The sequence below is a fragment of the Ylistrum balloti genome, unplaced genomic scaffold, assembly GCF_031769215.1.
Source record: "Ylistrum balloti isolate Yb309-2 unplaced genomic scaffold, AGI_CSIRO_Ybal_v1 Utg369730, whole genome shotgun sequence".
NCBI lineage: Eukaryota > Metazoa > Mollusca > Bivalvia > Pectinida > Pectinidae > Ylistrum > Ylistrum balloti.
The window spans coordinates 1,112,527-1,138,463 of NW_026781945.1; the positions used below are offsets into that span (position 1 = coordinate 1,112,527).

General features: G+C 37.4%; 1 protein-coding gene across 31 annotated transcripts in view; it reads right to left on the reverse strand.

The window, feature by feature from the left end:
- Positions 1-25,937, reverse strand: part of LOC132565634 (zinc finger and BTB domain-containing protein 17-like) — a 65,063-nt gene that overhangs the window by 35,008 nt on the left and 4,118 nt on the right. The window contains exons 5-8 of one of the 31 annotated variants that reach the window (XM_060230301.1): positions 17,130-17,189; positions 16,775-16,860; positions 15,978-16,609; positions 6,660-6,772 (exon numbers count right to left, since the gene is read on the reverse strand). The exons of 11 other annotated variants lie outside the window; for them this stretch is intronic. In XM_060230301.1, coding sequence (XP_060086284.1) covers positions 6,742-6,772; positions 15,978-16,609; positions 16,775-16,860; positions 17,130-17,189 — 809 coding nt within the window. In that variant the 3' untranslated portion in view covers positions 6,660-6,741. 19 more of the 31 variants (XM_060230302.1, XM_060230307.1, XM_060230303.1 and 16 more) reach the window with 19 other exon arrangements.

Below are 25,937 nucleotides of genomic sequence, written 5' to 3' on the forward strand. Positions count from 1 at the left end.
TACAATGTTTGTATATCTGTACAGGTACAACGTGTATATCTCTGTACAGGTACAATGTTTGTATATCTGTACAGGTACAACGTGTATATCTCTGTACAGGTACAATGTTTGTATATCTGTACATGCACAATGTTTGTATATCTGTACAGGTACAATGTTTATATATCTGTACAGGTACAATGTTTGTATATCTGTACAGGTACAATGTTTATATATCTGTACAGGTACAACGTGTATATCTCTGTACAGGTACAATGTTTGTATATATCTGTACAGGTACAATGTTTATATATCTGTACAGGTACAATGTTTGTATATATCTGTACAGGTACAATGTTTATATATCTGTACAGGTACAATGTTTATATATCTGTACAGGTACAATGTTTATATATCTGTCCAGGTACAATGTTTATATATCTGTACAGGTACAATGTTTATACAGGCAGAGTATATATCTGTCCATGTACAATGTTTTCATCACTACATATAAACAATGTGCAATGATTACTAAAATTTCTTATCATGTTATGAATCCACCAGGAGGATGTTAAAATATGTACAACTGAAAGAGTTGGATTGTAAGTTCTCCTTCCTTTCCCACGAGAATTTGTGTGATATTAATGAAAAGATATCTCCTCAGGACACTAGACAATAAGACTAAGGTCATTCAACTTCCCAGTGTGTCTGTTATGTTTTTGCTTACATTACTATCTTCATGCAAAAACTCAAACGTATTTGTTTACATTACATCACCATATTTTAATATCTATACCATGGTATCTGCTGAATGTCCATTTTCATGAACTACATGCAACCAACACCAATATTCCAGTTAAAGGAAAATATTCCATAGTTGAGCATCAATCAGATGGGGAAGTTTCCTGAATGCATAGATTTCTGGGACAAGGGACTTGAGACTATATTCTGTCCTGTGTTAGGGACCACATCCTGCCCAGGGATAATATCCTGATCCACTCTTGGGAATATACCATGTCCAGCAATGCCCTGCCCTACATTTGAAACCATGCCCTGTCCCACGTTAGGGATCATGCCCTGCCCTGGCTCACAGCAGGTGTGGTACACAGCGAAGCAGTGGCGCGGGGGTCCTCTACACAAGGGTACCAGACAGACCCTACAGTAGAACCTGGTGTACACATGCCATCCGGACTTGGTCCGTGTGCAATTCTGTAGGCACTGTACACACAGCTTTTGTTTATTACCCTCGTAGTGCTGAGGCACATGTCTCAGCCCTGGGTTGTACGAGACACCACTATAGGGATACCCAGAGATGGCCTTGACCCCTGATGATGCCATTGGGATGAAGCCAGGGTCTGAAAACAGAAAAGTATAGCCTTAGTCAGCCGCGAATACTGGTTACTCCAGTATCCATAATGGACACTCAGGAGGAGTGATTAAACATACAGGTACAATAACTCAACAAATCTCGCCTCCGAATTAAAGCATCTCTCAAGAAACCGTTTCACATTGCAGAGTATCATTCACAAACACACCTTCACATCAGCACTGCTAAAAAATCCAGGTAATATGTCCTTAAAGGACTCGTGTTGAAGATGGTAATTTCTAATCATATAAAGGCCACACATATAACACAACTAAAGGATATCAAAGTGGTTTCGATACATCTTTTATTTGTCCAAAGGTCATGGTAAATGGTTTACTTATACCCTTAATAATTTTCTGAGGGGGTTATTCGGGTTGTGGGTGTAACCAGGCATCTCTTTTGAAGTATTCAGAGTTGTCATCCTGTATCTTGCTTGTGGCTCCCTCTTTTTCGATCTCTGTTGGCGTTGGAACATTCATCACAGATGAACTGATACTACTATAGGTATAATTCCCATGCATACTTGTACGATAACTCTCCGCCATTAGGTTGTGATATTTAGTGAAACAATTACGTTCTGCTGTTGTACAGAGTGCCACACCACAAAGCTCACATTGGAAGCGTGCATATACTCGCCAACCAGCTTTGGTCTTGGTTCTGTTTGCCTGACACAAAACACATGACTTGAGCTTATAGCCCTCATTTCTGACTGCTCTGTGTACAAGGGTTTCACTGGACTGTCCAGCATACTGCCCACTAGTCCAGGCCCCCGTTAGCAAGCTCATGTCCACTGATTGGCCAAGGTCAGGACCTGTGAAGGTCGTCCCAATTCTCCCTTGACCCTTCCAATGTGGTTCTGGAAAATATGGGAAAGGACAAGGAATGATAAAGTTGTAGTCTTGACCTTGGGGAAAGACCTTGTCAATTTAAGATAAGGAGACATTTCAATTCCAATGTTTTGACATTCAATGTTAAACCGCAACAGTTGGTCATATCATCACTTCTATTTTGACGTCAAACAGCAGTAATGTCTTCACATACAACCGGCTAAAGATGGGTTCACTTAATCTTTCCAAAAATTACATGAATACAAAAACTAAAAATTTTAACACTTTCAGGAGCTTCAAATCAATATATTCTTCACAAAAGAAACTTTACAATGCCTGTACTTTGTGTTCAGTTGTATTCAAAATATCACGAATTTTTGAAAAATCTTCAGTAACCCATCTTAGATGATTTTAATCATTCATCATCATGAACAACAAGCCAGAAAAATCTTTATGTAACACAATTTATTGACGCTGATTCTTTCTGCAAAAAAAAAAAAAAAGTAACGCACGTCATTTTGATTTTACACATGTACAGAAATCTGTGACAATGTGGGCAAAACACTGACTTTTGTACCCAAACTATTTACAATTTTGTCAACATATCTAAAAAAGCAAAGTTGTCTGACGGTCAATTCAAGTACTAAGAAAAGACATTACAAAAATAATCTGCTGGAATGAGATTTTAAACAGAGTTGTCAGAGCATGAAGAACCTTCAACTTTGTGTAAATCTTTCACAATCATTCACTCATATGTTGCTTTTAAGGAAACTGATTCATGCTGTATATACAATTATATCCCCACCCACTTAGTTGATAATGAAAGGCCAGAGTCTTTTTCCCATAAGTTAGGAAATATAAAATATTCTGATATCAAGTAGGGAGTGACAACATCAAGTGACATGAAACAAGTAATAAAATGATAATTTAATTTGATCTATAATCAGGTTTCATATCAGTGGTAACTTAATGAATGTCCTACTGGTGCCACTAAATTTCAATCTTTCATTGCCTACAAGTGCTCGAGAGGATCATAGTCTTTTGGCGTGGTAGACTGGATATGCGCTGTATCTATGTCCTTTGTGTTAGCTAGACAATCAGTGTTAGTATCTATATTACCAGAGAGTGTCTGAAACACGGTATTATGATACAGCTCAAAACACCTACGTCCTTTACAAAGCGCCACATCACACGCCTCACACTTGTGACGAGTTGATACCCGCCAACCAGATTTTGTCGTGACTTTATGGTACTGACAATACAAACAATTCTTGAGTTTATTGTTTTCTGTGGCCACAAGTTTATGCTGCTGAGAGCTATCCCCAACCACTTTTTTGGGTGTCAGAGAAACCCTTCGTGGTGCCCCAGGTGACTTTCGACTGTAGCCATACCATGGGGCATAACTCTCCCGGGAGGCTATATTGAAGGGATATATATAGCCCTGTGGGAATCCAAAGTCTGAAAGAAGAAAGAAAGACAATGTTACCCACAGGTAGCAAGATCAAAGCTTATTCAAAAGTTCAGAAACACTTTCCTCCACAATTTTCACAAAAGAAACTATTCAATCAGTGACAGGATGACAAGTTCTAACAGATTTTCTATCAGGAGTATCCTATGTGATTGTGGCTCCACCTGTTTTTGTCCATCCTTCCATATTTCTCTTTCAAGGAAAATCGAAATACACTTTCTCCAAATTTCATGAATGGCACAACTTTCATGAATGTTAAATCTGGTACTTTGTTTCTGGGCAGTAATCCTGGACAATTTTGTTGCGATGACTTGCTATAGTGAGATAGTCATGATAGAGACGGAAGCAACCACGAGAGCCTTTACAAAGAGCTACATCACATGCCCCACACTTGTGTCGCGTATGAACCTTCCAACCAGATTTAGTTTTCACTTTATGAAACTTGCAAAAAACACAATTCTTTAACTTGTTTCCCTCTGTTGGTACAAGGCTATGGCCGTGTGGAACCCCAATGTCATTGTCCCCACCCACACCAGATACAGCCCCTCCCACAACAGTTGTAGCCCCTCCCCCTCCATGCAGCATATACTTGGTGTCAGTGTAGTCATATCCTGGATCTACGTAAGTATAATGAGATCTCCAGCCATGGACAGAACCTCTGTCTGAAATCAGAAACAAGAGACTTGTCAGCTGATGATGCACTCTCCGACACCTGGATGCCCTTCATCACAACATAAATGCCCCTTATAAAATTATGCATGCAGCCAGTCAAACATTTCAAAATTTTTATTTCAACAATCACAATATACAATTATGTACAGGCTTGGGTTTAACAAGATACTTTTAATGTATTTGCTGTGAATGACCTTTGAGACACCAATCATACAAGGTACCATTTGTGGGGTGATGAACACTTTGTTCTATATAAATGTACAGATGCCCATAAATCCTACAAACACCACACATCTCAAATGATGTATTAAGTTTTTAAGATATGAGTATTGTCCTGATCACATGACCTCTAGATATATCAACTCCTAACAAGATGTATCTTGTACCAAAAATATCAACCTTTTCAATATCAAAAGCAATTTTGTTGCGTACATTTTAACCATGGCAACTCTCAGTTATGACCACTAAAAAACAGGCAAAACCCAAATTTGTACAATAAAACCAAGGTAACATCCAGATGTGTACACTGTAACCAAGGTAACATCCAGATGTGTACACTGTAACCAAGGTAACAACCAGATGTGTACACTAACCAAGGTAACATCCACATGTGTGTATACTGTAACCAAGGAAACATCCAGATGTGTACACTGTAACCAAGGTAACATCCAGATGTGTACACTTAAAATTTCAAAAACCTCTAACATCCATTATCAAGTGTCAACAGATGGAATACCTGTGGTCTAAAATTCCTGGTCTTTAATGTAACTAGTACACATTCAATATCAATTAGACAAATGACAAACCTAAGAATCTCTAATGTAAATTTCTAGAATGTTTGCTGAAAACATGACTGCTGCAATCTTCGAGCTTTACGCAGTAAAGGATGATCCTGTTGACTAAAGAGAATAGCATGGAACTCCTGAAAGCACATCCGTTTGCCAAGGCACAGCGGCACACTGCAGACTTCACATTGATGTCGTGTGGCCACCTGCCAGCCTGATTTAGTCTTGATTTTATGGAATTGACAGTATATACACTTCTTGAGTTTATTGAATGCTGTTGGTACAAGTCTGTGACCGGCTATTCCACTGATAGAAGAGAACTGGGTTTGCCCGATCTGACCAGGCAACAGCCCTAACAGGTTCTCAGAGAAAGTGCATCCCGGCCAGTCCTGGCCTGAAAGGAGACAAAAAGCTATTATTGTTTCTCCAAAAGTCATGAACATTTTGTACTAGGAATTCTCCCTCTTGAAGGACTTTCCAGAGTAGATGCATCAAAATTAACATAGAAAACATCAAAGCAGACACTTTTTCTGAACTTTCTCCATAGCACTTCAGTTTTCCAGTCCAACTGATTTTCAAAATGCCATGTTCATCATCGCAACAGAAAAACCATAAAATATTGATTGGAGAATAATTGGTGTCATGGCTGTGGAGCTTTTAAGAAACTCCACAAAAGCATTGGTGTAAATATACATATTATACTCTTCATATTGAGGATCACTGAAAAATTGTGTGGAGGTTTCTTCAGTTTCTCTATTTAATTCTTGATTTCACATCCAATCAATTGAATCTATCACATCCTTTTTACACTTTCTTGTACTAGTACACTAAGCTTTCTTCAAGGCATTGTCATCAAGCATACACACACATAACAATGAAGTTTGCATCAACTTGACCTTGAAATGTTAATTAAACCATGTATATATTAACACTTCAACGATAATGAACACATCAACTTGTTTTAATGTGGTAGAAGTGTCCACAAATTTTCAAATAAAGCATGAACAATTTCTATACAAAGAGTTTCTATTTTGTTACTATAAAGTCCTATTTCAGGAGACTCTCATATTGGCCCATTCATGTTACTGGAACCCCCCCTTGAATCTTGGCTCCATCTTAAATCTGTTATCTGGTGAGGCAAGCGGAGGCTGAGAGGTCATTTGTAGGTGGTGACCTACAGACTGAGAGTGTGACTGTATAATGGAGGAAAGTTGATCAGTCTGCATCAGAGACAAATTAGGAGGATGACTCGAAGATACTGGCATTGGACTTGTAGACGATTGTGCAGGCAGAATCATAGAAGGAAGACCAAGGGATGAACCAGACGGAGGAACAGTATCATCTTGTATTTGTTTCATCATGGGAGGAGCATCTCCATGACCCTCTAACTTTCCAAACATGATGTTGTGATAATCTACGAAACAATTTCGTCGTCCCTTACAGAGGGGAACACCACACACATCACACTGGAAGCGACACTGTATCCGCCAACCCAGCTTGGACTTGATCTGATTCATGTGACAAAGACCACACGTTTTCAGCTTGCTGCCCTCATTGGGTACAAGTCGATGAGGGCCGCTATCAGTGAAGTACAGGGTGTTTATCCGAGGGTTTATGGGAGACAAATTACTCTCGGAGAGCTCATCACCAGGACCGGGCCAAAAAGACAGAGGCCCTGAAAGGGAAAGAAGACAAATTACCAGATGCTTTTTTATATCCCCTATATATACCTCGGGTTTAAAGCCCAACACCATGTACCCATAGCAACAGAAGAAATATATTTAAAACACTTGGATTTCTGTACAATCGTAACAGCAACTACTTAAATATTTCTTATAGGCTTTATCAGTCCAGTCTGAAAGGATATTCAATTTATAATTCAGTACAATTTAGTTTGTATTGGAGTCAGTATGGCTGGTAAAATTTGACATGTCATAGGAGCTTTTTGTATCAAAATCCCACACAAGATTAGGCATCAGTACTGACTGCATGAGTTGGTGAAACTTGTTATAACAGTCTCTTTTACCACTACAGAGAGGCACTTCACACACTTTACAGTGATAGCGCGACTTAACATGCCAGCCACAGTCAGTTTTGTTTCTATAAATCTTGCAGTATACACATGACCTTGTTTTTCCCTCGGGATTAGGAGCTATGGTGTGCCGTAGATTCCCCATTACACTACACATGTTTACACCAAAAAGGCCAAAATCTAATTCGGACTCCTTGACAATAGCCCCACCAATTCCAGATCTATGAATGCCTCCATGGGGAGGTAATTCAGTGGGACTGCTGAATCGTGCACCACCTCCGAAGGAAGGTAATTCTGACATACTGAAAACTTTTGCACCCCCTCCAAAGGGAGGTAACTCTGAATGACCGATTTCCATCTTGCAATTAATATTTGCGTAGTCTATGCCTGCAGTTGGTCCAAAACCTCTTGAATATAAACGTGAAATATCAATTTCTCTTCCCTTGTTTCCAGGCAGCTCAAGCATGCTACCTGAATTTCGTAGTTCTGAACAGGCAGTGGCATGTTCATGCACCAGTTCTGAAACAAGTAATAACCCCATGTTAGATTTTGTTAGGAATTTATCTATGTAGCGCCATTGTCAAAACTGCACCCATTTATAGACACTAAAACAACTGTTTCAAGAATCCACCATAATTATAGTACCTTTAAAGGTAAAATCCAATTGTCTATGTGTCCAAATTATGTCCTGTGTAATCCATTGTATCATTGATAATCAACCAAAACTCATAATGAGAAAGAATAGACTGCTTTTATTCATAACTTAGCAAACATTTTGTATTTACAACATGAGAGATAATAATAATCAAAAATATATGAAGCAGACGCTGAAAGTTCTATATCGTAAGTATGAGTCACAATGTACTACTGAAAAGCGGCCCTTAAGTAAAAAAAGCATTTTAAATCAGTCCATTCATTGCAAATACCTTGAGCAAATTTATTCCTACATCATAATTAGTTTTAAGACAATAAAATTTATGAGGAATAACACATGTTACAGGGATAGAAACTAACGTAAAGGCTCAAAACAATCAAATCTATTAAATGGGTCTCATTTACAAGTACCCCAACAGCAGTATAATGCTCCTCAATGTTCAACAATGGGAGTCCCAGGAATTTTTAGCCTTTAACGAATTTAATATAGTGTAAAAAGCAGTCTCGTAAAAATAGACAGCAAAGGGACTGAGCAAATGAAAAGCAATAAACATAATTACATTCCCCCACCGATCCTTCAAAACCATTTTCATTTAATAGCATTGATGTTTATACACATGTACAGACATGACAAACTCCACATCTTCATCATTATTTCAAATGAACCAAAGAACTGACATATTTTGTGTTGGTCAACTTACAGATACGACAAACTCCATATCTACTACTTTTAGTTACCTGTTGCCCCCTCAGAACATCAAATTATTTATGATCCGACAAGTAACTAGGAGGTATCTGAAACGACACGGAATTATTCGCAAACTTTGCTTTCATGAATTTATTCAGTCTTTTGGGATCAATATCTGGATGAGCTTGCACCAGCTCATGGAATTTTATGAAGCAGTCACTCTGTCCGTAGCGACAGAGGGGAACATCACAAAGTGTACAGTGATAGTAGGACTTTACAGTATATCCAGATGGATATTTGTTGCCTACAAGGTCACAGTAATGACATGCCTTCTTGTGGCCCTGGATATGGGCAAGCCCATGGCCAAGGAACCCTGAAAACGCAGTCATGTTGTCCTGTTCCCCTCCCCCCGAGGCTGGGGGAGGGGGCGGGAGAGAAAGGCCCGAAGTATCATAGGAATACCAACTAGAACCAGCTGGAAAGTCTTCAGTTGGTGCAGAAGTGGTGATGCCTGAAAGCATAAAGAAGGCACCATTAACACTGCGGCCTTTGTGAAGATATTCCTTAATTCTAACTACAATACGTATCCCCACTTGTCCAATAAAAGGATGATATCAAAAGTAAACTACTCAAAACTAATCATATGTTCAACACACCAATTACATTTGATTGTAATCCATATGTAAGGCGGAGCTAGACTGTAGTGATGATGCAAGGCTCTGCTAGATCGATTGAGGTTTCAAGGTCCTACTGAGCTAGAGTGCAGTCCTCTTGCCTTTGTAGTCAAGATCAGGCTGTGGTAGATTGCAGACCAAAGGTCATTCTGGGCTAGATTACAGTTCCAAGGTCAGATTGTGTACAAAAATTCATGGTGGACACAAGACACTGCCATTGTTCTTCCTTACAAGACCAAAACACCAAATATCACAATTTCAAATTATTCATTTCGGTGGCAGATTTCAAATTCCCCATTTTCCGCAGCATAATTTGTAGCATTTCTGGATCAATCTGAGGATTGGCTTTAACTATTTCATGGAATTTGACATAACAGTCATTTTGTGCAGACCTACAGAGAGGGGTCATGCATCGTTGACAGCGATAGTAAGTACTGGTGGATTTGCCGCAGGCATACCGACGCCCCACCAGGTAACAATACACACAGCCGCGTTTATAACCTTTCATGTGAATGAGTTGATGTTCCAACAGGAAGTCATAGTCAAATTTTGCAGAAGCATTATCTGGTACACCACTGTTCTTAACATTATATTCAGATGCCCCTGGGGGGTAGCCCCAGCTGAAATGTGTACTGCTTGGGAGCATTTCTTGATCACCCAAAGACTTGGAGAAGTTTCCAAAGAGATTCCATCCTGAAACGACAAATAAACGCCGTTAATGATGGTTGGAAATCAATCTCCAACAGGCATTCCTGTCTTATAAACAGAAATTTCTTTTCATTTGAATGTCTACCTTGTAAATAGACATCTATTTACACTGTATACTTCTCAGTTTCTCCCTCAGCCAGGAATTCTATACTTGTAGTAAAAAATATCGTTCTGACAGTATCTGCAATTTCCCCCAGAGAATATAACAATCCACAAGAGATTTTGACAACAAATACCGAGAAAGCATGATAAAATCAATGTCACATTTGATTAGCTAAATTTAACTGTATCAATTTGAATTACACCACAAGTTAAATCCAATGATTTGAAATCTACACAACTGATGTTCTTAAGTCGATCCTTTCCTTTTTGTTTTTGTGTAACAATTTCCTACATAAATATGCAACCAAAATTCAGTGTGGAAGAACTTGTTTCCTCCGTGAATCTGATTACATGTATTTCAGATGATGTGCCATCAGTCGGGAGGTGGAAACTTGAAGTGCAAAGCATCAGCCTTCATTTTGATTTTCAGCCTCTGAATAAGAAACCTAGGCTTGACTGTTGGATTTTTGTACACCAACTCGTGAAACTTTGTAAAGCAGTCAATGTTTCCACTCTTACACAAGTGTACATTACACAGTTCACACTTGTAAAAGGAGCGAGTCGTTTTCCCGCAGCGGTACTTGTTGCCAACAATATCACAGAAGCCACACACCCTCTTGTTGGCCTGACCATGAACAAGTGCGTGACCAGGCAAAGCTGGGAACACTGGACAGTACTTAGGATCTAGGTGTTTCGTCACCTGGTGCACGCATTTCATCCCTTGTTGCCCAACGACAAGAGGAGTGTTATCAGACTCCGAGAACCCTTGCTGGTCGTAACTATACCAATCAAAGCCTTCCTGTAGCATTGTATCTGTTGGCAACACATGTTCTGAAAGGAGAAACAAGCAGGCCTTGTTAGGAACTTACGACAGAAGCCAAAATACCAGTATAAACTTGTATCTGATACATGATTGACTGTCTTAGTTACAACTACAGCATGTGTCTTCTGTCACCAGAACACTCCTTCTAGGTCTCTGTCTACTTGATTCTAACTTCCTTCCAAATTACTTATGAACCAAACCACAATAACCAGTCTCTTAACTATATTTGAATGTGAACAAACATCCAAGCTACCTATCTCAAGATTTCAGGGAATAGGAAACTTCATTTTGGTTAAGGGGAGAAAAAAATGGATGCAACATGTCTAAACAGAGTACCAGCAAATTGTCTTTTTTTGCTGATAGCAAGCTGTCACCAATCTACAAAGCAACCCTGTGGGCAGCTTTTAGTGTTTGTACAAGGGTCGACGGATCTGAACCAGGATTCTCACGCAAAAGTTCATGAAACCGCCAGAAACATTTCTTCTCTTCACTTTTACACAAGTGTACATTACACTGTTCACACCTGAAAAAAGATTTGAACGTTTGTCCACAGCGGTACTTGTTCTGAACAAGATCACAGTAACCGCAAACACGTTTGTTGCCTTGGCAATGCACAAGGTGATGGCCATCTGTCGTGCTTAGGTAAACAGTCCTACGTGTTTGGAGTGGCACCGTATGGGGAAACATATTACCAGAATTGAAGAATGGTTCGAACTGCCCCCAGTTGGAGCTTAGCATGTAGGACTCTGAAAGGATAAAGAAAGCCTCCATTAGGATCCTCATCTTCTATTAACTGAAGCACAACAGTTAGTAATAAGGGTCAACTTTTACTAAAACCTGCATTATCTGTAATCCTACAAAATTCAAACTTCCAATAGATCTTAATGTACTGTCAATCTTATACCAACATCACTTGGAAATCTGTACAACAATTTTCTGGCCCCACTACACATTAATATTCTTCAGGAATTCAGATCCCACGACATACAATGTTTACTGAATCCAAGAATACTGGATACTGGTATATGTAAACCATGAGTTACATGGAAACATCGATTAATGGTTTCACATCATATATGTGTGACTTCCTTCAAAAAACACAACAGAAAACATTGCCAATACTTTATTTCATTCTGTATGAACATGTATTAACACTTTCATGAAATTTTTTTACAGGAAATCAAAACACCATACTTATGATAAATAACATCACAATCGAGTTCAGCACAATATGATCAAATGTTTCTGACATTTCCTGATTGTCCAACAGTTGTTACCACTTAGAGGTCACTGGTATACTTAGCACTGTTGAAATATTGCTTCTTTATTATCGTCCCTGTATATGTAGTCAGAATTACACAACCCAATCCTCCTTTTGAAAGATATGTAATAAGAAATGCTTCCAACAAGTGTTAACATTCCTTTTTTTTTTCCCATAATTTAATAGAATGTTGACTACTAGTCCAGATAAGACTTTTCCATAAACTACCCAGTACAAACATGGTCTGTCAGAGCTTTTTCTGATCGGAAAGTTTTACCACAAAACCCACAACTAGGTGCTCTCTGTGCATGAGTTCTCTTGTGACGATCAAGGCGACTCTGGCTGCCAAATAGTTTACCACAAAGATTACACTGCGGACAGCCTTTTCCAGAGCCATGAGCCGTTTTGGAGTGGAGATAAAGCCCTGATCGTGAGGTAAATGACTTGGCACACAGTTTACACGAGATTTCCTTCACTTGTATACCATGGTCCCTAGCCTTGTGCTGTATTAAGAGCCTCTTTGTAAGGAAAGTCTGCCCACAGTGCACACACAACATTGCCCCCCAATGCTGGAAGTTAATTCCTGTCAACTGGGAAGGACTGACACCCGTTTCCCCACTAACAACATGGTCATCCGCCATATCAAATCCGAGTCCAAGAGCAGAAGACTGATCACCACCATAAGGGAGCTCGCCTAAGTAAAGACAAGAAAAATATCCTCTTTAACCCCAAATGACTCAGTATGTTGCTTAAGAACATGCTTTAACTCCAATGCATTCCTGTACAAGTTTGTTAACTAAGGCCTATGAATGGGCACATGCTATTGAAAAGCACAGAAAGATACAAACTTGTTGTACCCAAATCTTCATCTTAATTTTCATATCTTTGAACAAAAAATACCTTTAGTCAGTGAGTTGAGCAAATCTACTTCAAACATATTAAAAATGTAAAGCTATATTCTGAAAAAACACCAGTTATCAGACCCTACCGAGTGATTTGTGATACTTTGTGCAGTAATTATCAATTTCCAAAGCCAGGCTTCTGGCAACACAAGAATTCTGACAAACCTATTTGTCACACTACCTTTGGTTAATCTTTCTGAACATTACAACCCCCATTCTTGTCGACAGGTATGTTTTTTCAGACTACTTTTGTAGCGGTACCGTTTCCCACATATCAAACAAGCAAATGCCTCTTCAGATGTATGTTTCCTTTCATGTACCATGAGCCTGCTTCTGCTGCCGAAATATTTTCCACAAGTCTTACACCGCGGACAGGTTTTAACAGAACTGTGCCATATATTCTGGTGTATCCTAAATCCAGACTTTGACTTGAACCCTTTGCCACATTCTAGACAAAATTCGACGATCATTTGATCATGAGAGGAAGCGAGGTGAGCCCTATACTCCTCCCTGTTGCGAAGCACCACAGGACAGATGCGACACCTAAACAGCTTACACTCATGTTTGACGTGGTAGGATAATTCCAGCTTGGTGCGGAACATCATCCCACACATAGCACACTGGATGACAGTGATTTGCCCCCGACGGTCACTACTCCAGGGACCCATACCTTCCATTTTATAGGAATGGCAGCCTATTTAAAACAAAAAACGGATTCCATTTAATTTCTTCATATCTTTTTATCGTATTTCCAACAACCCTACTACCCCTTTAAAGCTTCCCTATTCTCACTATTAAGCCTTCACCTCCTATCCCATACTATCCTATAACACAATGTGCCCTCTTCCCTAACCTGTCCTTACAATGCTATCACCACCTCGCCATTAAAGCATAGCCGTCACAAAATCAACTCATCATAAAAAAAAAGGATTTCAGTAAATGTGCCATAAGGTAACCCAGTGAATCCGGTCTATGAAATCAGATGCAAGTTTAAAATTCCATCCACGAATTCAATGAAGTATCATTTCAAAGTTTCCAAGGAGCAACCATCACTTTCTTCGTCGGCTCAGGTATATAGATCAGGTAAACTAGTTCACGCTATCACATGATATTATCACATAAAATGACCAAATTCTCCCCACTACACTTCAAACAATCCATCAACTTATACATGTGTGATTTTTTAAGTTTCTTTCATAGCGGAAATTTTTGCCACAAATACTGCAAGAGATGGTTTCTCCTGAGTGTATTCGTTCATGGACCAACAGTCTACTTCGACTGCCGAACACCTTGCCACAGGTCCTACACCTGGGACAGGTGTTAACAGGACTGTGGTGTATCTTACGATGGATGTAGTATCCCGATTTAGATTTAAATCCTTTCCCACAGTCGGTACAATAGGATATTATCACCTGGCCATGAGTCTGGGCCATGTGCCACTTCAACACATTTTTATCATCAAAGTTCCTTGGACAGAGTTTACAACGAAAGAGATTACAATAGTTCTGAACGTGACTAGCAAGAAGTTCCCTGGACAAGAACACGGCACCACACATCTCACATGTGTAATGAGGTCTCATGTCAGGCATGTATTGGACCGGGACACTTTCCATCATCGAGCCAACTTGCATGCCGCTTACAAGATCATCGCCTATTCAAAACACAAAAACGCCTGATGAGATTCTCAACGGTTTTCGTTTGTGTGTGCTAAAACAGTGGCATGCAAATACATCTTCATTTTATTCACATTCAATTTCTCGAGGTTTTTAAGTAGACTATCCATTTATCCCTACTCATAAAAATGTTTTGATTTCAAGTCACTGGTTCCCAGTACACACGACAAATCTCACAAATCCATTACCTACCCGACAAATTAGACCCCTCCTCGCCCCAACCAAACCATCAAATACATCTAGCCCAAACATCATTAATGACCAATTCATAAATTACAAAACAGATGAAAAGTTTTTTGTTTTTGTTTTTATTTCAAACACAAGAGTAACATGTGCACAAACTGTTCTTCTGTAAGATCCCAGTTCCACAATAACAAAATAAACTGGATGAAGTAGAGTCGATATTCTGTCAGACAAGATGGGTCTGGTAACAACCCACTTCCTACGTTAACTGAATACACTGATGTAAAATGTATTGTTCTCGGTTAGGAAATACTCGGGTACACCTGATACAGGTGACATTCTTGTTTTGGTGGGTTTTCTGATGAACCAACAAGCGACTTGGACTGCCAAAGTACTTGCCACAAGTTTGACACTGAGGGCATGTCTTCACCAAGTTATGATGTATGTTCTTGTGAATGTAATACCCAGACTTAGATTTAAATGATTTCCCACACTCATTACAGAAAGCTGCTATAATCTGACCATGAACTTTTTTTAAGTGTATAGTTAAATTGTTCCGGTCATTAAAGATAAGTGTACAATGTTTACAGGGAAAATCAGAGCATTCTTTCTGAACATGTTGAGCAAGCAGCTCTTTTGTGGCTAAAATTACACCACACATTTCACACTGGTAACCTTGACCTTGGCCTGTCGGGGTGCCTTGAGTACTTGAATCACTGGCCCACATGAAGAGACCTATTTAAAGAGAAGAATCCCTTGTAAATTCTCTTATCCAAGTAAAGGCTTAACTTAGCATGTGTAACGTAATGAAAATTGGCACACAATGCTCCTGTCAAACTTTACTATTGAAAAAAACTCCAGATTTGCGTCCAACATGTCACAAGTAACTCAATGTTAAGATCATGCCTAACACTAGGACTGCCTTTGTATGAGTGTACTGTTAGGTATTCACCAGGAAGGTCTTCATTCAACAGCAATGATTTCCTAACTAATTCAATACAAACAAAGAGACAACAGAAAACAAATGTTTTATTTCATTTTAAAACATTTTCTGAAGTTCCTTAAATAATCCACTTTTATTCTTGAGATTCTAACATTAAATATCTAATTTAAATTTCACTTTTGAAGATTTTATTCCAAGTGTCTCATCCCTCAAAGAATTTTCTTTCTTCATTTATACCTTGGGTCCTGTAATTGGTAAGTGGGATGATAGGGATTGGATGTTGTGTGGGTGCTATAACTGTCGCTGGCCCCTGTGCTGTACGATCTGTCCTGTGTGTTGAACTGACTGTCCATCATCTCTATACTCTGCTGGTTTTCCACTTGATGTCTATCAGTATCAAGTGGCTGCAGTCCACGCATGTTATCACCAGATTGAGCCTGCAAGTCTTGTTGGTTAACTAATGCCTGTGTCTGCATTCCTTGTCTACTTTCACTGGCCAGGGTTAGTGCCCGTTGTCGATTCTCCGCCATCTGCATGCTGTATCGGTGTGCAGACTTAGCCTTACTACATATGGATGACACTTTGCTGGCCAGAGCCATGCGGACCTCCCCCCGTCGGTGTCGGCTATTACACACACAGAAGGATGTGATAGCAGCTATAATGTCAGGGTTTAACTGTTCCTTTGTTGTGGAGACACCTGACAAGGACTTGCCAAGCAGTTCCTTTGATGTCCAGAATACTCCCAATAAATAACGCGCCATTTTCTCCCCATTACGCTGCTCTCGTCCTGGCTCAACTCCCTTTTTGAGTGCCACCTGAATATGATGAGGGTACACAAATACTCTTGTCCCTGGGGATATTTCCACCATCTGAAATGCATCAAACCAGTCAAATGAATTGATCCATTGATTTGTGTAAAGACAATCTTAACACAAACTTAAACCTTCCAGACTACAGAGATTCAATTATATTTAAACTTGTACCGAAGGGATAAAATATTCATAATTCTGATGTAGTTAGAAACAAGCAATTACCTCAAATTTGGATGCATATTCTAGTGTGTAGATACCAGGTGATGGGCTCATCATGGGACGGTATGCTGCAGCACCTGTTGGGGCACCTGCAGAGCAACATAATACCAGTCAGTATTTCTATTAACAAGACTGCTTTATGATTTAAGTTTACCTGTGTCTTAAGCAGTAACTTTTCATCAGAGTGAACTACAAAAAGATTGCACTGTTAACAGATGTAATTGATATTGAAAGTTGTTTTCTTTTTAAAAAAAAAAAGAAAATTTTTTTTCTGATAAGTTAGTGTGTTTTTGTACACAAAAATATTATCCAATGGTCTTCACCATGGTAAAATATACTTTTGAATCCTAATTCTTACCTCTAAAAAAATCCATTCCAGCAGTCTGAAGCATCATATAATCCTCCAAATCAGTACTATCTGAAATTCAAGAACAAAAATTGCTATTGAATAAAAACAGATCATCCAACTATACTAGACTAGCCTTAGAGGCCATTCCTTGGAGTTTTCGAATTGTAGATTTTACTGAATGAACAAAAGATGGATTGTAATTGCTTGCTTGAACAGGCTGATTTTCTGGATAGAAAAAGTTAATTTCCTGGACGGAACAGCTAAATTTTCTCGACAGTTAAATCTTTCGGAGTTGGTTATTGAAGTGATCCCTACATCCAGCCCATGCAAAGAGTTAACTTGTTAAAAATATGAAATTGTAAAATACTAATTAAAACTTACCAGCAAGTACTTTCTTCCTCTGCTGTCTTCTTTACAGCTGAAACACTGAACAAAAACTGTTCTAAACTGGAAAAAATATCCGGAACTACAACTAATTTACTATATCCATCATTGGATAGACACAGGGGTCACTTCAATAGACAACTTTGTGAAGATATCCACAGTGTTCCAACATCCCAAACTGTAACCAGGAAATATTTCCCACAGCTAACAAATCACATGGGTTCCATTGTCCACTTAAAGATATGGACGAGGTTTCAAAAGAAAAACCTTTCAGTTTTAAAACCTATACCAGATGTTTCATTAACGCTGACTGCTACTGTCTACTTTGTGATGTGGACAGTGTTCCCATTGTACTGTTGTGTTAGATGCGAACCTCCTTCAATGAAACCCAGATAAACTGTTGATTTAGGAAAAAACATTCATTTTAAGAAGGAGCTCCTTGTAACCAATGAACTGGCAGTTTATGAAAAACTAGTCCCTCTCAGAAACTTTTAACATGCATGTCACTATTTGTCTAGTCACCTGTGAAAAACAAAGACTCTCTCATTAACCCTAATGACTAACTGACAATTTTTTAACACTTGTCAATTGGACAGTTTCAATTTGTAACCAGCCACAGCTTTCTCTAACCGGCCATATAAAGCCTGCCTCCATTCCAAAGAGTAATGGACTATTTCCACTTCTATTTGGGCATAAAGTACCATGACAACTTCAAACGGGACAGTCTGATACCAGCATGTTCCTGTTTCTAGCCCTGGACATTATCACCTCTATGAAAGGAGAAGTCAGCAGCTCACCAATTATACGGTGATAAGATGAAATTTTTTACCCTATTAACATGCATGCGAGCCCAAGACTTGCTTAAGATATAGGCTACGGAAATATTCTCAGCAGCCATTTCCTTCCATGTGTAGAAGTCTCTAAATAACCTCAACTTTCAAATGTTGGCTTTTTCACCGCTGATCTTTTATCAAATGGCTGTACTTATCTCTCGTGTGTTTTGTAACATCTAGTCTTTTATAATCACAGCAATGAGGAATTATATTAAAGAAAACATTTGAAACATCTTGAATGTTTTAATCTTTATTGCACATAAACAGGAAAACTTATGTTGAAGCAGTACTCTCTGTACTTCCAGGAGATTCATTATCAGGTTGATCATATTAATGGATTTTCCAACACTGTGTCATGGTATGCAATAGCATGTTTAGCCTTAAACGTAGCTGCAGATATCTTAGACGCCATGGCAGTTTTCACAGGTCCTCGTTTATGACGACCATGTAGCAGACAGAAAGCTGAAAGAGAGAAATGCGTTTCAGAAATTTCTCACTTTTCAATTTTTTGTTTTAAAACCAATAATATGCCTTTTATATAGGAGTTGTAATATGTGATAATCAACAATCATGCCAATTATTGCACACATTGGAATCAATGGCAAACTTTTACAAGATTTTCTAATTTAAAGTTCTGAGACTTAGAGCATTAATAAACCGTAACTAGAGAAAAATGTTTTATTTATGTTGGTTTTTCTTGTATCTATGAATGAATGAATGGTAACAATATTTCTAATCACAAATTTTTCCTTAACAACATAGTTCTCTTACTGCATGTAATATTTGTTATATTTGTTTTAAATCATATTTCCTATTCCTAATTATACTCAAAATCTCCAGGAAAAACTTTGTGGTTCATAACATAATCTAAAACACAATTTAAACAATCAAGTTTACTAAGTGAAATTTAATTATAAAAACTATAGGAAAACTAACTTATTATAGACTCTGTAACTACAGGGTTGAGTAGTCGTTTGGAAGAAGTTCCACAGGATAAAGTGGTGCCAATCAGCTGACGGGAGGTGTAAAAAACTCCAAGAAGGTAACGTGCCATCTTTTCTCCGCTTCTTTCTAGAGTTTGGTCCTGTTCCAGCCCAGTTTTCAGGGCATCAACTAACTGATCTTGATACAGGTATACCCCAGAACTTGGAACTAACTCCACCATCTGTTGGCAAAGCATAGTGTATCAATAAATAATAAATTCTGTGTTCATGAATTCTGTATTCTACATGGTGAAAACTTTCATTCCTTCGGGTTATATCTAAAAGATATATGGTGAATATATTTCATGAGAAACACTTTTTCTGAAAACAATAGAATTCTTTTCTAACCTCTGATGAATCATTATTTGTGTACATATTTTCAAGGCATAATTTGAACAGATTCGTTTATCATGAAAAATTGGGAGTTATCCAACCTAATACGAAAATATCAGGCATTTATTTTACCATGTAAACTTCAATACAAAATTGGCTTTACAAAAACACACCTGAAAGGATTTCGCTGTCTCTGCATCAATAATTCCTGGTCTTGGCCGTGTAGCCATCATATTTCTGGCATCTAAAACAAAAAGATATGGTGTTACATCATTACATGACTGTGTGTACCCACAAAACTCAATTACATGGCATAAAGTAATTTATCCTTACAAGAAATCTCACATGGAAAAGAGTTGCAAAGTTAATAGTCAATTAAAAAAAGTAGTATCTTTGTTTTGAATTTGACACTTACCAAGACCTATTGGATTGTTTCCGTATGGCTCTGGTACAACTTGGTGACACACGCTCGTCACCATGTTGTCAACCGACCTGTCCTCTCTTGAATTCCATCCGTACCTTAGAGAATCTAAAGCATAGAAAAAAGTGTCACATGATCATTATTTGTACAGTTTTGCTCCAAATTGGAAGATTTCAATTATACAAATGTTTTACCAGTAATTAAATATGTTTTCAGACTTTTTTTTCTTAGAAGAATTGACAAAAGTGAGTCCTGTGTCTCATTAAGTTAATGCAAAAATTACATTTTGTCATCAATTCTTTTCATTAATTTAACACATTTTTTTTTTCATTAACTACAAAACAAGATTCCCTACTTACCCTGTCATGGCTCTCCTACGGTAACTTCTTCATCCCATAAAAATACCGCTACATTTCTTCTCGCGATTAAATGCCTTATCCATCAGAAGCTAATATTTTGTATGTGTATCTTGTGTCAACAGGCAAACCATTATCATTGGGATGAAGAAATTTAGAATTGAGACAAAGGAAACACATTTTGTTTCATCTCTATCAACAACCCAATCAAAAGTAATGTCAGGCTGGATTTCCAATATACAGGTACAGTTTTCACAGTATGTTAATGTATTTGACTTAATTTGTATATATAGTTCAGCAACCTCTAACTGATATGTTATCATTTGTGCAATACCCTCTAACCAGCATATATAACCATCTGTACTATAACCTCTTATTAGTATATATGCACCATACAATACCCTCTACACAATATACAACCTTACAATACTCTCTATACAATGTACAACCATCAGTAAAATACCCTCTAACCAGTATACAGCCATCTCTGTACAATACCCTCTAACCAGTATACAGCCATCTCTGTACAATACCCTCTAACCAGTATACAGCCATCTCTGTACAATACCCTCTAACCAGTATACAGCCATCTCTGTACAATACCCTCAAACCAGTATACAGCCATCTCTGTACAATACCCTCTAACCAGTATACAGCCATCTCTGTACAATACCCTCTAACCAGTATACAGCCATCTCTGTACAATACCCTCTAACCAGTATACAGCCATCTCTGTACAATACCCTCTAACCAGTATACAGCCATCTCTGTACAATACCCTCTAACCAGTATACAGCCATCTCTGTACAATACCCTCTAACCAGTATACAGCCATCTCTGTACAATACCCTCTAACCAGTATACAGCCATCTCTGTACAATACCCTCAAACCAGTATACAGCCATCTCTGTACAATACCCTCTAACCAGTATACAGCCATCTCTGTACAATACCCTCTAACCAGTATACAGCCATCTCTGTACAATACCCTCTAACCAGTATACAGCCATCTCTGTACAATACCCTCTAACCAGTATACAGCCATCTCTGTACAATACCCTCTAACCAGTATACAGCCATCTCTGTACAATACCCTCTAACCAGTATACAACCATCTGTACAATAATACAACAACAAACACAATCAGTTCCACACAAATTTAAATTATGCAATATTTCTCAATTATCACATCTGTGAAGACATTGTTTTACTCTTGTAAAACATTGTGAAATAAATTTATAGGAAACCTGAACAGCGAGATCACCAGGTGAGTTGGCCAATTAACAAATTAAGTCTATAAATCAATCATTATCAGAAAACAGCTACATGCCATAGATAGAAGCATTAATACATCTTGTATATCCATCCATTTGTCCAAGTTATCATTGTCCTGGGACATTTTCCTAAAATGACTCCTGATTATTTCTGCATATTACAAATTGATTTGGTTAACCAACATTCTTTATATGGGCCTTTCTTCTTCAGTCTTACAGAAGAAATTTCTGGTTTTCAGTGTCACCCTCGTATCAAGTTACTCTCAATTATCAGTGCCAAGCTCATGTTGGGCAAAACTTGTTCAAAGAATCCCCCAACCCAAAATATTTTGTATATGCCTTCTGTGTGATATCTTTGTAGAATTGAAAAAGTTCAAACACATCCTTTCTTTGCCAATCTTATAAGATATCCTTAGACAAGAAAAAAAATCCTCTCGATTCCTTTACAACGAATCCATAGATCATTAAATGATCACTTCAAAAAGAGTTCTCAGAACTGGTATATTGTTTTATGGTAATCCAGGTCTCTGATATATCCGTTAGTCTGTAGTGGTGATCTCCACTTGCTGTCACATATCAATCTATCCATAGTGCTTTTGTAAGAGAGGTGCTTCCGTAGCACAAGTATGTTTTTAGGGTTCTATGTGTGTACATGTGTTTTTGTGACAACACCACTTACCTGCAGCGAGGACCAGAAGAACAGCCAATATTCAACCATTTCAAGATATTATTTAGCAACAATTTTTATAAATTTGTTTTACCAGTGCAAACGGGTCATTTTCCCCGAACAGATTTCTGATTTTCTCAAAAAAATAATTTGAAATATCTTAATCTTTATGGAAATAGTAAATTTTGTAAAGAACATGTCCAAATATTCTTAATTGCAATGTACTTTGACTGCATTAGCTCATTGAGAAATAGTTAAACTGTGTTGAGGAGTTCAAACGTCCATTATCAATCTGTAACTGGTCAGATGTTTTCTGTTGTCAATAAATGTGTTCATGACTTGCGATATCGAAAGAATTACCCATCTTCCCCTTTCTCTCAGCAATGTATACATCCTGACCATCTCTAGACATGATAGAATAGGGTCAACATCTTTTCAAGTTCCATTACATCAATTTCATGTACCCTTGCCACGACTAGAGCTTGCTGCTGGGTATCAGTTGGTAATGATGGCATCTGGGCCTGACAGCCATCGTCAGTGTTCTTTATACAGGGAGCTATGTAAATCTATCAAAATCTTACATGTTCTTTAAAATAGGATACACCTTTTTCACTATGACTTCTGACCCATAAAAATTCAACCGACTTCCTTTTTTTTTGTTTTTGACTTCAGACAAATACATTTTTATTGACTTCTGACCAATATAACTTTATTTGTGATGACTTCTGACCGGGATATATTCAATAAATTGATGTGGGGGTCACAACCTACAAGGGAGGTAACTAGCATACTGGAGATTGAATACCAACTGTTCTACTGTTCCTCTACACCAGTCCACTGCTCTTCTCTTAACAATTATGGCAAACGTTCCAACAGTTCAAACATAGACTACCTTTATCTTCAAATATATATATAATAAACCATTTTTTTCACAACCATTTATTATTTTTTATATGTCCAAATTTCAGTCTTTGCCAATATTTATATGGATATTTATGTTTGAACAGCTGGAACTTTAAAGCACCAAACATTTTTATAACATTCAAATTCAACAACGGCAAGACTGAAGTCCTTCCAAGCTAAAAAATCTTTGTTGCCGCAGTATAGTTCAAAATTTTACACTTATCTCTAGACATCTTTCAGCTAAAATTTATTTTAGCATACACTTTTAAATCATAAAGAAAAAAAATCCTTTTTGCTATCTTTCTGTTTGAACTGTAGAAACTGTTAACCAGATTTGTTAGCTTGGATGACCCTTAACCTTTTCCCCTCTTTCCTCTGGGATGCTCAGGAACTGTAGTCGAGCCATCCACAGCAGTACATCGAGGAGACAAGATTAATGAAGAGCAAACTATACACCACAATATCTAGCATCAATATGTTGTGTCATGAAGAAACTTTATGTATAAATGTATACTGTTGAACCTTGTTTAGTCCACGTTTTTTTCCCAAATTCTGATGAAAAAACTAGACATCATCATATATTTTCTTGACAAGAAAAATGTCACACACAGACACGACTAACAAGGTACCACAGAAATGTGTATTGTTTATATGTATTTCTTTTTACAAGTGTTTGTTTTGTGAGATTCCATCGATCCATGCCAGGGTGATAATTCATTTACTGTACATCCTTGTCCAAGATTTCCACCTGAAGGACTGACAAATGCTTGGCTGTTGAAACCCTCCCAAATCCTTCCTTGGTTGTTATCACACAGCTAAAAGCTGCTCTCCCGTGCAGTCATTTTTCAATTCATGAAAACTGCATTCTTTCAAACATTTGACAGCAATGTTTTTTGTTTATTCATGTTTTGTTTCTTTTTTTTTTTCAATTTCATTTTCACAGATCATTTCGTCATTGGTCAGAAACCAATTCCTAAAAATGTCCGCCACAATAAACAGGCCATGATGAAGGACAATCGGAGACCTAGACAACACTGTAAATACACATCCCTTTTTTTCTTTCAAACCAGCTCTTAAACTAAGAATAACCGACAGTCAAAATCTTCATCATGAATACAAATAGTGTTTAGTTTGCTCAACGTATCATGTCTGCCCATTAAAAAACATCAACACTGTACCAAGAATGATATGAAACTATCTCACCACAGACAACAATGGTCACCTTCATCTTGAACCATTAAAGTGTTATATGTAGAATGAGATATCATCAAGTTAGTTTCAAAATCCTTGGTACTCAACAATGCACCAAGCAAATTCACTCCTTACTTACCAAATGATACATAATATACAAAACTATCATCTGTTATTATCGTAAACATCTTTTTAAAAATTTGATATTTTTTTCTTTTGCAAAAAAGTTTCTTTTCATGAATTTCCTTGGTGCATTTATTCAATTATATTTTGGCAAAGGAAAATCTGTACCTTGTTTGTCCAATCAATATCTTGAACAAATAATTCACAGGAATTTCCTAAATGAATAAGTACCTTGTATGAGAACAATGAAAATACCTATGGCTTGTATGCTTGTTAAAACTAAAGTTTTGTGCGAAACTTATCTAGAAAGGACTCTGCCAAAAAATTTGCAAACATTAAAATGTAAACAAAAAAAACAAAAAAAATAAAGAAAATCTTTTGGAAATGATTATCAGAAACAAAAGTTAAGTTTTTACTTTGAAACAAACCTGTAAATTAAGTTTGGTTGTAAAAATATCACCAAAACAAACAAATAAAAAGATGTATATTTTTGCTAGATTTTTCCACATAAAAAGGACAAAGAACAAGATCCAAAGGAAAAATAAGATGAATGCTGGCTCTTAGTGAAGTAATATGATAAGAATTTATATTCTGCAATTATTATCAAATATTAAAAACTGGGAGCATATCTATGAACGAAGTTTTAAAGGGGAAGATGCCTGATTAGGGAAAAAAAAAAAAAAAAAAACATGATTTAAGATTACCTACAATTATTATTGCTACATTCTCTAGTTCTTTTTTGTTTGGAAAAAAAGGGAAAACTCAGCAGCTAAAGAAAATATCTGACCTTTGAATACAAGTCAGACACTTGGAAAATTATGGGGCAAATGTTAATATGTTCTCATACAAGATAAATGGATTCCCAAAAAATAGTCACTTTCCTCATCATTGATGAAATTTGAAACCTTTATACATTAAGGTATAATCAGAGTCCTTCAATAATGTTTCCATGTCTCACAATTCTTAAAAATCTTCTGAATTCGAATTATTTCTTAAAAAGAGAACGGTAGTTATAAACACGGAATAAACTTAACCCTACCAGCTGCATTTCTCCCCCTCCAATTAAAAGAAAAAAGATTATCCCTATTTCATGCTTTGTTCATTTTCCACACCCACAGACCCAATAACTGTAAAGTCAATATAGACTTAATTTGTCAAAATCATCAAAGTATAATTCCAATTTCATATAAAAAAATTTTTTTTGATGTCCAAATTTAATTCAATAGCTGTAGCAAAGACCAACATATCTTGCACCAGAATACACCTAATGCACTGGATATTCATATTTCATCAACTTAAGAAACTGAACTATTTTGGGATTAGTAATACTAGCTTTTTCACAAGAATTA